The sequence below is a fragment of the Parasteatoda tepidariorum genome, chromosome X2 (assembly GCF_043381705.1).
Source record: "Parasteatoda tepidariorum isolate YZ-2023 chromosome X2, CAS_Ptep_4.0, whole genome shotgun sequence".
Lineage (NCBI taxonomy): Eukaryota > Metazoa > Arthropoda > Arachnida > Araneae > Theridiidae > Parasteatoda > Parasteatoda tepidariorum.
Genome location: NC_092215.1, coordinates 14,311,076 through 14,323,425, shown reverse-complemented (window position 1 = coordinate 14,323,425; position 12,350 = coordinate 14,311,076). Strand labels below are relative to the sequence as shown.

The 12,350-nt window shown below is 30.7% G+C and overlaps 1 protein-coding gene and 1 long non-coding RNA gene across 2 annotated transcripts in view; both read right to left on the bottom strand.

Moving 5' to 3' along the window:
* Window positions 1-548: 548 nt before the first annotated feature.
* Window positions 549-6,483, bottom strand: LOC122268371 (uncharacterized). Its single transcript, XR_006226015.2, has 2 exons — window positions 3,782-6,483; window positions 549-709 (listed from the first exon to the last, which is right to left on the bottom strand). It is a non-coding gene; the product is annotated as an uncharacterized lncRNA (long non-coding RNA).
* A 1,793-nt stretch (window positions 6,484-8,276) lies between these two features.
* Window positions 8,277-12,350, bottom strand: part of LOC107436078 (uncharacterized) — a 12,646-nt gene continuing 8,572 nt past the window's right edge. Inside the window, exons 6-7 of the mRNA XM_016047677.4 lie at window positions 10,805-11,026; window positions 8,277-8,308 (exon numbers count right to left, since the gene is read on the bottom strand). Of these exons, the coding sequence (XP_015903163.2) occupies window positions 8,277-8,308; window positions 10,805-11,026 (254 nt within the window). The remainder of the gene's footprint in view (window positions 8,309-10,804; window positions 11,027-12,350) is intronic.

Sequence of the window (12,350 nt, the reverse complement as noted above, 5' to 3'; positions counted from 1 at the left end):
TTTGTTTAACTTAGAATGAACATCACTTTACCTTTTAATCTTCAACAGATTAGACCAATGTTTTTTGTTCTATTTAAAATTGAATGAACTTTCACGATTATTTGGATGCCTTTTAGAGTGAGTTGACAAAATCAAATTTCAATTGGTTTTGTTTAACTTAGAATGAACATCACTTTACCTTTTAATCTTCAACAGATTAGACCAATGTTTTTTGTTCTATTTAAAATTGAATGAACTTTCACGATTATTTGGATGCCTTTTAGAGTGAGTTGACAAAATCAAATTTCAATTGGTTTTGTTTAACTTAGAATGAAAATCATTTTACCTTTTAATCCTCAACAGATTAGATCTATGTTTTTTGTTCAATTTAAAACTGTTTATTGCTCATAGAACAGTTCCATTGTTAAAATCATTCCACTCTCTAATAAATAAATTTTTTTGCCATTTTTGTTTTCTTAATTAGTGGAATTCATAAATTATTAATGAGGAGCATTTGAGTGGTGAATTAGAGAATCCTTTGAAAGCGAATAATGTAAAATTCACACAAATTAATTATTCAAATTTATTAAAAATATACTTAAAATTAAACATTTGAATGAGGGGGAGTTACTCGAAAACAAATGGCTTGTGCATTAGAGCTTCCAGAAGGATGTATATCAAAAGGTACATCTTGATAGTACTTGATTAAATCCGACAGTCTTTGAAAACTCTGAAAATAAAATTTCAATATTATTAAAGCAGTTCCTACTGTTATCTAAAGTAGCAGCAAAGTAAGTATTATATTTTAGTTTTGTATGAACATGATATATGAATTTATTTTCATGATCGAAAGTTCATTACCCAGTGTAGAATAATTTTCCTATTTCTTCTGATGTACAAAAGATAATTGGTGAACACCACCAGAGCAAATTAGTTATGTTTGGAAAGTTTTGTGTCGTGCTTCAATGAAAAAAAGAAAAAGAAACATGAGAGAGAACGAAATTAATTGAAAACGGATGTTTGAAAAAGAAATTTCCTTCGAACCAAACATTAAATAAATGCCCAAGTAATAAGAATTTTTTCACTTTTTTTCTGAATATTTTCACAAATCCTATTTGGTATCGTTTCTGCATGTTTTATAGATAATTTGTCTTGATTATCATCCATTTGAAGTGTGAATAAAATGATTTGAATAAGAGAATGCGTTATCGACCGCCGCATATTGAATACTGCTAATTTTTATCTTTCCTATGCCGGCAAGGTTTTTACTCTGGAATCTGCCATCTGGAAAGAAGACTGGTTCCATATCCTTCCCTCTTCTCAGCTGTATAGGAATGTACTATAATATTTTCTCCTCTCTTAACGCCTTCCTTCTCGCTTCCGTGAAAATGACGGGGTGAGGTTTCGCCCTCTATTTCTCGCTCCCGTGATATTTCCGGGTTGGAGTGTTGAGCAGTAACGCGCCAACAAGAATAAAACTAATTCATTTCTTTTGCCCGGAAAACATTTTATTTCTCATTTTACTCACCAGATGGCAGTACCAGGATAGTTTTAAAGTAATTGTAGATAATTAGTTTATTTTAAACTAGATGTCAGTACTAGATGTCAAAAAAATAGGCACTTTCATGATAGCTTTCTTGAAAATTAACCGATCGTAAAGGGCTAATATTTTTCGTATTTAATTGTCAAATATATTTTTTAAAATTTCCACAATGTTTTCTTTTAGAACTATGTTCAATGTAGTTTTCAGCTCCATTTAGTTTCCTGACTTAAAAGTTTTTAATCTATTTGAAAATCACGAATTGTAGCCATAGGTAGAGAGTTCTGCTCTCTACCTTTGGGCAGCTGCATCCCATTTCGATCACCATTTGGGACGTCATAAAACGACGTAAGACCATAAGGTAAAGTATCCATGAGTATCAGTGACTTAAGAATGATGGCGCTGCTTTTCTCTGTTCCTTTTTTAAAGATAAGTTACATAATTCAAATAAGTTACATAATCTAAAATAAATTTATAGATATCATACTCTTAGATGCCTCTAAATTTTTTAGCCATTTTTATATATTTGTTGAAGAAATCTAACGTCATTGATATATATGTTACATTCGTTTATCATTTACCAGTGATTCAAAAGCATGACTGCTGTTGAGTGTTAGCGTATGCTATCAATCCTTTATTCATCTTTACTTATAGCAATTATATTTAAAGGAGAGCTGGCTGCCAACTACTAAGCTTTTTGCAAAATATTCTAGACAATAAAATCTGAAGCTTTTAAAAACGTTGGTAATTCTGCCAACATTTTGAAGGCTAACTAAAGATCTGGAACAAAGTGGTATTTCATATTAAATTTTGAATCAGTTGTAATATAACGAGTTGAGGAAGATACATTCAAATCAAAATTACAAAAGAATCATACATTAAAATAAAAACCATTCCATAATTAGCACTCGAAGAAATTTTTCAAAAAGCGTCGTTGGCAGCCCTGTGTATTATAAAATAGTGTCAATTTTTTTATTATTGACTGCTACTGTTATACTTTCTACGCTTATTGAGAAAATTGCTTATAGTGGTAGCTAAGTTTTTTCGTTTTTTAATGTATAATTCTTTCCAAAGTAAAACTGATTTAAAATTGTTTTTCACAACACTACATTTAACTGTGGTAGAAAAGTTCATATGAAACACAAATTTATCCCATCTCTCACGTGGAGAAGCCTTTAACTCTAAACATACCAACACTTAACATATACCTATTTCTGCCATAGCCAGTCAAATGAACTCCAGGATCTGCAGATCGAAACAGTGGCTCTTAATAGCATTTATTGTCCGCGGAGTTAAATGTGTATGTTTTTTCATACAAAACAAAAGAAATAATTAACTTACAAACGAAAGAAATAATTAACAAACTAAAAGAAATAATGTGCACTCCATATTTAAAATAATTTTCTTCTCTAACATGTAGAAATTTGAAGCCTCTCTAGAATCCTGCAACGCTCCCGTTAGGAACCTATTTTTCTAGAATTTTTAGAAAAGGTTTATGTGTGCCTAAAATTTCTTTGCAATCTCTTATCCACACTAGTCCCTTTTTCTGGGTACAGCCCTAACAATTCCCAAATAATTCTGCTATCACATTCTTTTTCCTTAGAGTTATTCTTTTACATATAATTTGAACTTTTCTATTCATAAATTTATGATCATTATTCACTTTTTTCCAGCCAAATAAAGCGACAGTTTAGATTTTCAAAAAACAACTGTCATATCGATTGCTTTGGAAAATAAGTTGATAAAACACCATTTTCAAACTTGTTTGCATTCACACCTCAGTTTGTTTCCTTATATCAGTGTTTCCCAAACTTATGACTTTTGTGTACCCTTTCAAAATTTTTCGTACCGCTATGTACCATTAATACAAAAAAATTTTTTTTTACTGTAAAAAAATTGCCCAAAAGTTAAAAATCACAACTGGCTGTTGATACCCCTAATTGTTAACTGTTAACTCTGCAAAAAATAGCCAATCGAAAAATACGTAATCATAAATTTTCATGGCTAGTTTTGTTTTTAAATAAAATTTTGTGAAATTTTCGTTTGTTGCAAGATATTTCGCATAAGATTCTCGCTAAACTGTTCCCGTACCCCTGGGGGTACGCGTACCACACTTTGGGAAACACTACCTTACATGTTCTAGAATTCTTAAAACATTAATGTATGCTTTGATTTTACGCTATATTCTAAAATTAATTTGAAATTACATCGATAAGTAATAATTTCAAGCTGTTGGATAAAAGATTAATAAGATTTATTTACCTTCTCGCCTTCTTTTTCTTTTCCAAGAGCAAAATAATAGTTTGCTTTGCGTCGTATGTGAATATTAAATACTCGGCCAGCATATGTGATCATAGCAGTATACTGTACGATATCTGTTGGACGAGAAGTAGGCCTAATCAAAAATGCCCCATCTTGATCCAATTTTAATAAGCGATGTTGTGCTTCTGTTGCACTGATATCATGAAACCAAGAACTCCGAAGAATTGCATCCTATAATCAATCAATCAATCAAATGAGAATAATATTAAAATGAAAAATAAGTTAATAAAACACCATTTTAAGACTTTGTTTGCATTCACACCTCAATTTGTTTGGTATATTCCAGAATTCTTAAAACATCAATATATGCTTAGATTTAACGTTATATTCTAAAACTAATTTGAAATTACATCGATAAATAATAATTTATCGATGTAATTTTGATGCAACTTAAATAAGCGATGTTGTGCTTCTGTTGCACTAATATCATGAAACCAAGAACCCATTGCATCCTGTAATCAATCAATCAAATGAGAATAGTATTAAAATGAAAAACCTACAGGAACGTATATTACAGTTAAACTTTCAGTGACTCCTAGTATATTCAAATTCAGAAAAATAATGGGAAAAAAATTATTTTGTTTTGAAACTTTAGGAAAATACTCATAAGGGGTCTAGTAATGGAAAACAAAAACATTTTTCACCATTTGTGTGGGGGCGCTTATTTAAACTATAATTTAACTAAGTACTAAACAATTAAGTATTAGAATGTCGATCCTAGTAAAAAAAGAAAAATTTAGCTTTCCATCTTTAAAACTGTAAGTTTTTGGTTCGTTCCAAATAAAATTTTTACTCATGTTTTGATTTTACTCGTAGTTTTTGATCAATTAAATATTTCGAATTAATGTATATGTTTTTTTTATATATATATAACCGTCGTTGAACAGCCGGCCCAATTTTATGAGTTTACGACTGCTAATGTTCAACTCAGTTGCCTTGTGATTTTGAACTCAATCCAGAAGACAAGGAAACTCCGGGATCGAGTATTGGGAGAAATTTGCCTTCGTGAAGGACTTTTTGATGGAGCTAACCAGCATTTGCGCTACATGGAGAGGAAGAACACGATAACCACCCACGGTTAGCCTGATGAAAAGGGGACTCTTAACCCACGATCCATCTACCACTGAGGATATTTCACGTCAGCATTGTGGTGGGTGCAAGCAGGATGCGGAATTCGTATCGACTGGGATTCGAACCCGGTTCACCTCATTAGAGGGTGAACGCTCTATCCCCTAAGCCATCGCGGATAATATATATGGATTCCAGAAGTTAAAAAAATAGTTCTCCTTTCCGGAGGATGATATTCTTCTTTTCTTGCCTTAAAACTATAAATTCTAGGTATCAATGGCACCATGATTTAAGATTAATAAATAAGTCTTCTAGTAGCTACAATCGAAGATAGTTTATGAAGATGTGACAGATCATATCATCGATATGATTACTATCATCGATACATTTCAATTGACCAACATGATCAATTCCACAGTTTCTCTCAAAGAAATGATCACTTCACCGACAGCTTATTTTATCGAAACGACCACTTCGCAGACAGCTCATTTCGCCGACATGATAATTTCGCCAACAAGATCATTTCACTGACGTAATCATTTTGCCGACAACTCTTTTCACCGACATAAAAATTTAAATTTTGACTTATATTTTCCATCAAACTTTCTTAATTGCTCAATTTTTTTCTACTGAGATATTTTCTAGTGTTTATTATTATCTTAATTCAAAACTATTAATCCTGTCAACTCGAATTTTATTTCTTTTCAATTCAGCGTAAAAAATTTTATCGAAAAATGTACTTTACTCTCTCAGGTAGATAGCAGAGTAAAGATAATATTAATTAATGTCAAAATAGAAACATATATATTAACGCTTGCAACTTATTCGTTTTAGTCACTCTCGTTTAGTCTCATTTAATTCAACATGAAGAAACAATGTATCCCTTGTTTAGATCAGGGCTAAAGAGAATTTATTTTTTTAATGGCGGGCACTTGAGTGTTGTCCCATTGGCCACAGAAGTGCAACTCTCTTCTCGTTACCCAGTGGGCACCTGTGGCGAAGCCACAGCGGAGGAGCAGCGTCGCCCACGTCACACTACCACAAACCCGTTTATAGGGCGGGTCACATTCACACACAAAGGAGAAAGGACATAGAAAACAGAGAGAAAGAAACATCCATGCCCTGCGCAGGATTCGAACCCGCGACCAGCTGCACCGCAGTCAGACACGCTAACCGCTCGGCCACCAGGTCGGCGGGCTAAAGAGAATAGAAGGGCTAGTTCACTCACTAGTTCACAAGAAGATCATTTAACATGGCAAAATACAAAATCTGAATGAAATTTAACGAATAGTTCCTGAGAAATCAAATTTTAAATATACGACTTTTTTTTAAAATTTGATTTCTCTGGAATGCGAACTCCGTATTTGAGCTATTTTAGAACAATATGAATTTGAACCAACCGGCATAACAATTTTTAAAAAAAGCACATTAAATTTTTAAACTAATTAAATTTAATTTGTTTAAAAATTCAATGTGTTTTTATGTTTGAAGTTGTTTAAAAGGAAAAAGTGAAGTATAAATCATTCAAATATTTGGGGAAAAGAGGGCTTTTTTATCGTTATGAAATTACATTATAAGAATGCATATGCTTCATACTTAAACAAGTTTTAATTTTTCAATACATAGGATGCTTATTGTTTTTTTCATAGATATATATATATTTCTAAAAAAAGATAATAATTTAATGAAAATTAATGAATTACTTGATGCATTTATTGAATTACTGTTATTGTAACTTTAATGATATTACTTTTTTTGAGAAACTAAACTGTTGTAAACTACATATTATAGCCTTAATATTAAATTTTTTGTCCTTTTACTTTGATTAAAAGAAAGAAACATAATATGTAAATAAAGGACACTTTAGGAACCCTTTTAACCCCTTAACGATCGGTTAATTTTCAAGAAAACGGTCATAAAAGTGCCTATTTTTTCGGCTTTTGTATTTGTATTACGTATTTGATTAGTGCTGCATCTAGTTTAAAATAAACTAACTATCAACAATTACCCTAAAAATATCTTGGTACTGCCATCTGGTGGGAAAAATGAGAAATAAAATGTTTTCCGGGCAAAAGGAATGAATTAGTTTTATTCTTATTGTATCCTTTTAATTTTATTAAGCTAGTATTTTAGATATTTAAATANAAATTAAAATCAGCGAAACAAACAAGTAAGAAATTTTTAATTATAACACTGAGTTGAACTTCATTGAAAATTAATAAATGTGGGAACTATTAATAAAGTATTAATTAATAAATTTTGGAAGTATACTGTCCTACTGACAGTATACAAATTCAAGTGTATTTTTTTTTTCAAGAAATGCTATTTTTTCTTCATAAAATTACAGTCAAACCCCGCTATAGTGAACCTTCAAGGGACCGAAATTTCTGTTCACTATAACCGGGAGTTCAATATATCCGTTACGCAGGCAATTTAACTAATGGTTCCCAAACTCCTTCCTTTTATTACACATTGCTCAAATAAATGACTGAAAAATATTATGTAGTAGCAAAAAATGTGTTATTAAAATGTCTTGCGTACAAAAAAAATGTTAATCTTTAGCTGATGAGCAATCCTCAACATCAGATATGGAAAAACTTCCCGACTCTCAGATAATTTTTCCTGAATTTCTGTTATCCTGCTCTTTAAACCTGTCCAACCTGCCATTCGAGAACATAAAAGTAGTCTCATAAAATCGCTTAGAAAATTCATTGACATTTGTTTAGATGCTTCGATTGGTGAACTACTTCAGTAATGCTTCTTCAACATCCTTGTGATCTGCTTTTCTCAACTTTTTTCTGCCATCTTAATTTTTTTCATGAGCAGAAATTATTAATTGCCTATTTTTCCATATGTTACAAACTGTAGATTTGGATAGTTTATATTCCCTGCAAATATCAGCTTGATTGCATCAATTTTCAATTTTTCTGATAATGCCCATTTTATCATCAATGGAGAACGTTTTACGTTTACTGCTCGCCACAGTTAAATTTGAGACACTTGTTTACAGAATTTTTTAAACTGAACTGAGAGCAAAAAGGAGTTGAAATGAGGGCCTTATCAACACATAGTAGTGTCCAACCCTTTGACCAATAATGAATAATTGCTCATTCCCTCTGACAGAAAATGCATATTGATCTGACTGACACCTTACAGGGCATCGTCTGCCTGGGTTGGAAACATCTGCTTAGGGATTGGAAAGTGAGATAAAAGAAGCAAACAATAAAAAATGCTTATCGCTACATTCCCCTCTATAGATGGTTATGTATTTTTATCGGCATATGTATTTTTTTTTGAAGTAGAAATTTCAAAATTATTACAAAAAAAATCAGTTGAAGACAGAAAAAAGTTCATTATATCCAACTTCCTAACTTTTTTGGTTNTCCAAGAATTTACCATCTGAAAATAATAATTATGAAATTAAAATCAGCAAAACAAACAAGTAAGAAATTTTTAATTATAACACTGAGTTGAATTTCATTGAAAATTAATAAATGTGGGAACTATTAATAAAGTATTAATTAATAAATTTTGGAAGTATACTGTCCTACTGACAGTATACAAATTCAAGTGTATTTTTTTTCAAGAAATGCTATTTTTTCTTCATAAAAATAGATTTTGCTTCAAATCTATAAAAAAATTCTCTATAAAATTTTAAAAAAAGTTTGAAATATAATTTTATTATTAACATAAGCTATTTATATTCTCAGACAATCGCTAGTAACTTTATTAATAGTAGATATTAGCCAGTGATTTTTGAACACCCTGTACATAAACAGGACGTTCCGCAATTGGCACCCTCAACATGCATTATCCCTATAAAAAATTAAGTACAAAAAACTATATATATTATTGGTTTCTAATTAATATTTAAGGGAGAATAAAAACTTTTCCTAACTCAAACCAACCATTATTGAATTCGTGAAATGCAAAATAGTGATAATCAAAAATCAGTTTATTTCTCTAAGTGAATGAATTCAAAGGAAACTCAACTCATTATTAAGCTATATTTTTTACATTTACTCTAAAAGTTAATATTTGTACTAAACATATGGTCATTTAATTGCCAAGCTAAAAAAGACCATAAATTACTTTCTTACGTGATGATACGTAACTATTGTATGTTTTGATAATTTTGAAATGAGATTTATTTGTAAAAAAGAAGTTCATGAAGTCTATTATTTTTAATAGTTTGCCTAAAACTAATTTGATTTTTAAAACCTTCACAGGGTCGTAAAATTTTGCCTATAGTAAAGAATTCATCATTCTGTTCTTATAAATAATCGAATTTATAAATTCTGTTTGTTACTAGATGAATTGAAGGAGCACTTAATGCACAGGACAAAATAATTCCCCAGTTTTGGCCTTCCTTCTTAACCCCTTCCCCCCCCCCAATCCTTAACTATTTTCAGTATTTATGTAAACAAATCCTTTCAATGGTATCTTTTTTATTTTCTGAAATTATTAGAAGATGGCCGTAGATATTATAGGTGAAAAAATAGCTTAGCAATAATATTTAAAAAATAAAGCTGTTAATAGGAACTATTCTTCTCACCGCCTTATATAAGGTAAAAAATACTTAATAAAATAAATTATCTGAAACTAAATGCGTATGTGGTAGATAACTCCTTTAAGTTTTGCTGAATTGAATGAACAATTTAACTTCTCGATGAAGCCGGCCAGATGGCAGAGCAGTTAGCGTGTGCCATCTGGCCGTGTGCCATCTTCGAAGCCAGTGGCTGCGGTTTTGAATCCCGCTCTGGGCATGGATGTTTCTCTCTATGTGTTGTCCTTTGTGTGAATGTGGTTCACCCTATGAACGGATAACTGTGGCTGTGTGGCGTGGGTAACGTTGCTCGCCTCCGTGACTTAGGTTCACAGGTGCCCACGGGGTAGCGTTAAATTAGCGACACTTCCGGCATCTTCTCGGTACGTAAAGGTTTAGTACTTGGCATTAGAAAAAAAAACTTCTCGATCAATAAGTCAGTCAGATTCATTAGTTAAATAATCTGCGTCTTAATTAATAGAAAACAATAAATAGAATCAAGATGTTTGAATTTCTTTCTGTGGGGTTTAAGTGGATACCTTTTAAGCGTTTTGAACATTACAAATATTGTAAAACATAAATAGCTGAATGCCATAAATCTTCGCCTTTTATATTTAAGAATTAGTATATAAAACAAATTAATGCTTTATAAATTTATATTTTGATTATTTAATTTAAGTAATTTATTTAATCAGGGGTCTGTTTAGAAGAAATTTGGGTCCGTTAACGGACCCTTCACAAAATATCTTTTCATAAAAACGGATCCTTCACAAAATATTTTAACTTAAAAACGGACCCTTCACAAAATGATTTTTCTTTTAATCGGACCCTTCACAAATTTGTTTATCTTCATTATTGTTTTGTTAATCGAATAAACCCTTTCCAGGGCAGAAAACAAGAAAGATGGATGTAAACGAATTAAGTTTTGTCTTCGGCAGACGATTCTTCCATTATTCGTCCGAAATTAATATTCTGCGTTCAGCAGTATAGGCTAAATACCAAATATTTGTATGTTGCATCTCTAATTTAGAAGCAGCAATTGTTGTTTATTTTTTAAAATTTAATTTTTTTAATTATAATTTTACAGTGTTGAGCATAATCTTGTATGTCTTTACAATTTAAAAACTCCTTGAAAAAATTTTTTTTTTGCAATAACGGACCCTATTTGCACAAATTCATAAAAGCGGACCCTGGTTGAAAGAATGTGAGTAATTTTTTCACAATTTCACGAAAAACGGACCTTTCACAAAATGTCTGGACAGACCCCTGATTTAATGTAATATAGCAAACTTTTATGTATCTTATCTGATGGATCGCCACTTACTAATACTATAAAAAACAAACAAAACCTGATGCAAAATTTTCTGCTTCATTTTTTCTGATCACCACCGGATCCGTTACTTTTGTGGCCATTCCTGTTGAGTTTCTTTTACTTTTATCTGAAGGATTCCAAATTGTTGTACTGATATCTTTCACTGTTTGCACTAAACTTGTATAAGACAATGATCTTTGAGTTGACTTTATTTTTTGAGGCAATGTTGGTCGATTCAAAGAATGAAAAGCACTAAAATCTAGAAAGAAAATTCCCATTAAAATGGACACACAAATTTGCATAATCCGAAGCTCCTTTACTAAAGAAAAAAAAATTGGAGAAACTTTAAGTAACATTTTGATTGTTTTGTCTCTCGGTAAAGAATATTTTAAGTATTTGTTCATTATGTTTTTTTTTTATAACTGTTGAGAGTTTCCTACACTCTAAAACTTTTACTATGCCTGTCTATGCCACTCTATGCCTGTCATGAAATTGGTACAAAACATTAAAATGAAGAAAACCACAGTTTTGTAAAAATGTAAAGCGTTTGTTATCTAATTTTTTAACGATTGAAAAGTTTATATTCATAAACATGTGCAAAAATTGTGTCCAGTTGGCAGTTTCAAAAAAAGGTTATATATATATATCACCGATTTGGCAATAATCTCAGTACACAATAACCTCAGTAAACAATTGATTCTTCTTAGTTTAAAAGAAAATTCTTTTTAAACTTCATTTTTATCACTTTAATTGGATGTCTTACAAAATTAAACTATATACGTTGAGTGCATTTATTTAAATAAAATAATTTAAAAAAAATTTACATTAAAAAAATATTAAAAAGCCGGATAACAAAATAATGAAGAGGTATAACCTATCCATCAGCTCACACGACTATATCCGCAAAACGGAGTGTTTTCTTATATTGTATCAATATAGTCAAAGCAAAATATATCAATACAATAGTGTGAGCAGCACTCAAAACGGAAATCGAAAACATTATATACGAAGCGTATAAACGAAATAAAACACGTCAAGCAAAAACCAGAAAATAAAATGTAAAGAAAATACAGAACAAAGCACAAAACGAAATCTTTAATAAAGTGAGTAGAGAATTCAAATGAACTTACACAAACCAGAATCTTTCCAGAATGATTTTAAATATTTTCGTAACAAGATTGCCAGATTACAAAACATGAACACAGAAGCGGAAATAGAGGTTAGAAGCGTAAATAGAGGGATCTTTTATGGCGCTTTCTTACTACAGTACTGAAGCGAGTTTGATTAGTTAGTTAACTTAGATTGGCCCGAAAATGGATGTGCGCAAGACAATTATATTATACTGGATAATTTATAATTAATGTTTATAATTAATAAGATTGACATTTAATTATACAATTTTAATGATTTTAGAAAATTAACATTTATTTAAAAATATAAACATAAATTGTCCGTTTTGCACAGATGCTTAGCCACGGATTTGCCCGAATTGGATTTGTACTTAAAAATATAAATTAACAAAGAATTTTTTTGTAAATTTATTAACTATATATATATATATATATATATATATATATATATAT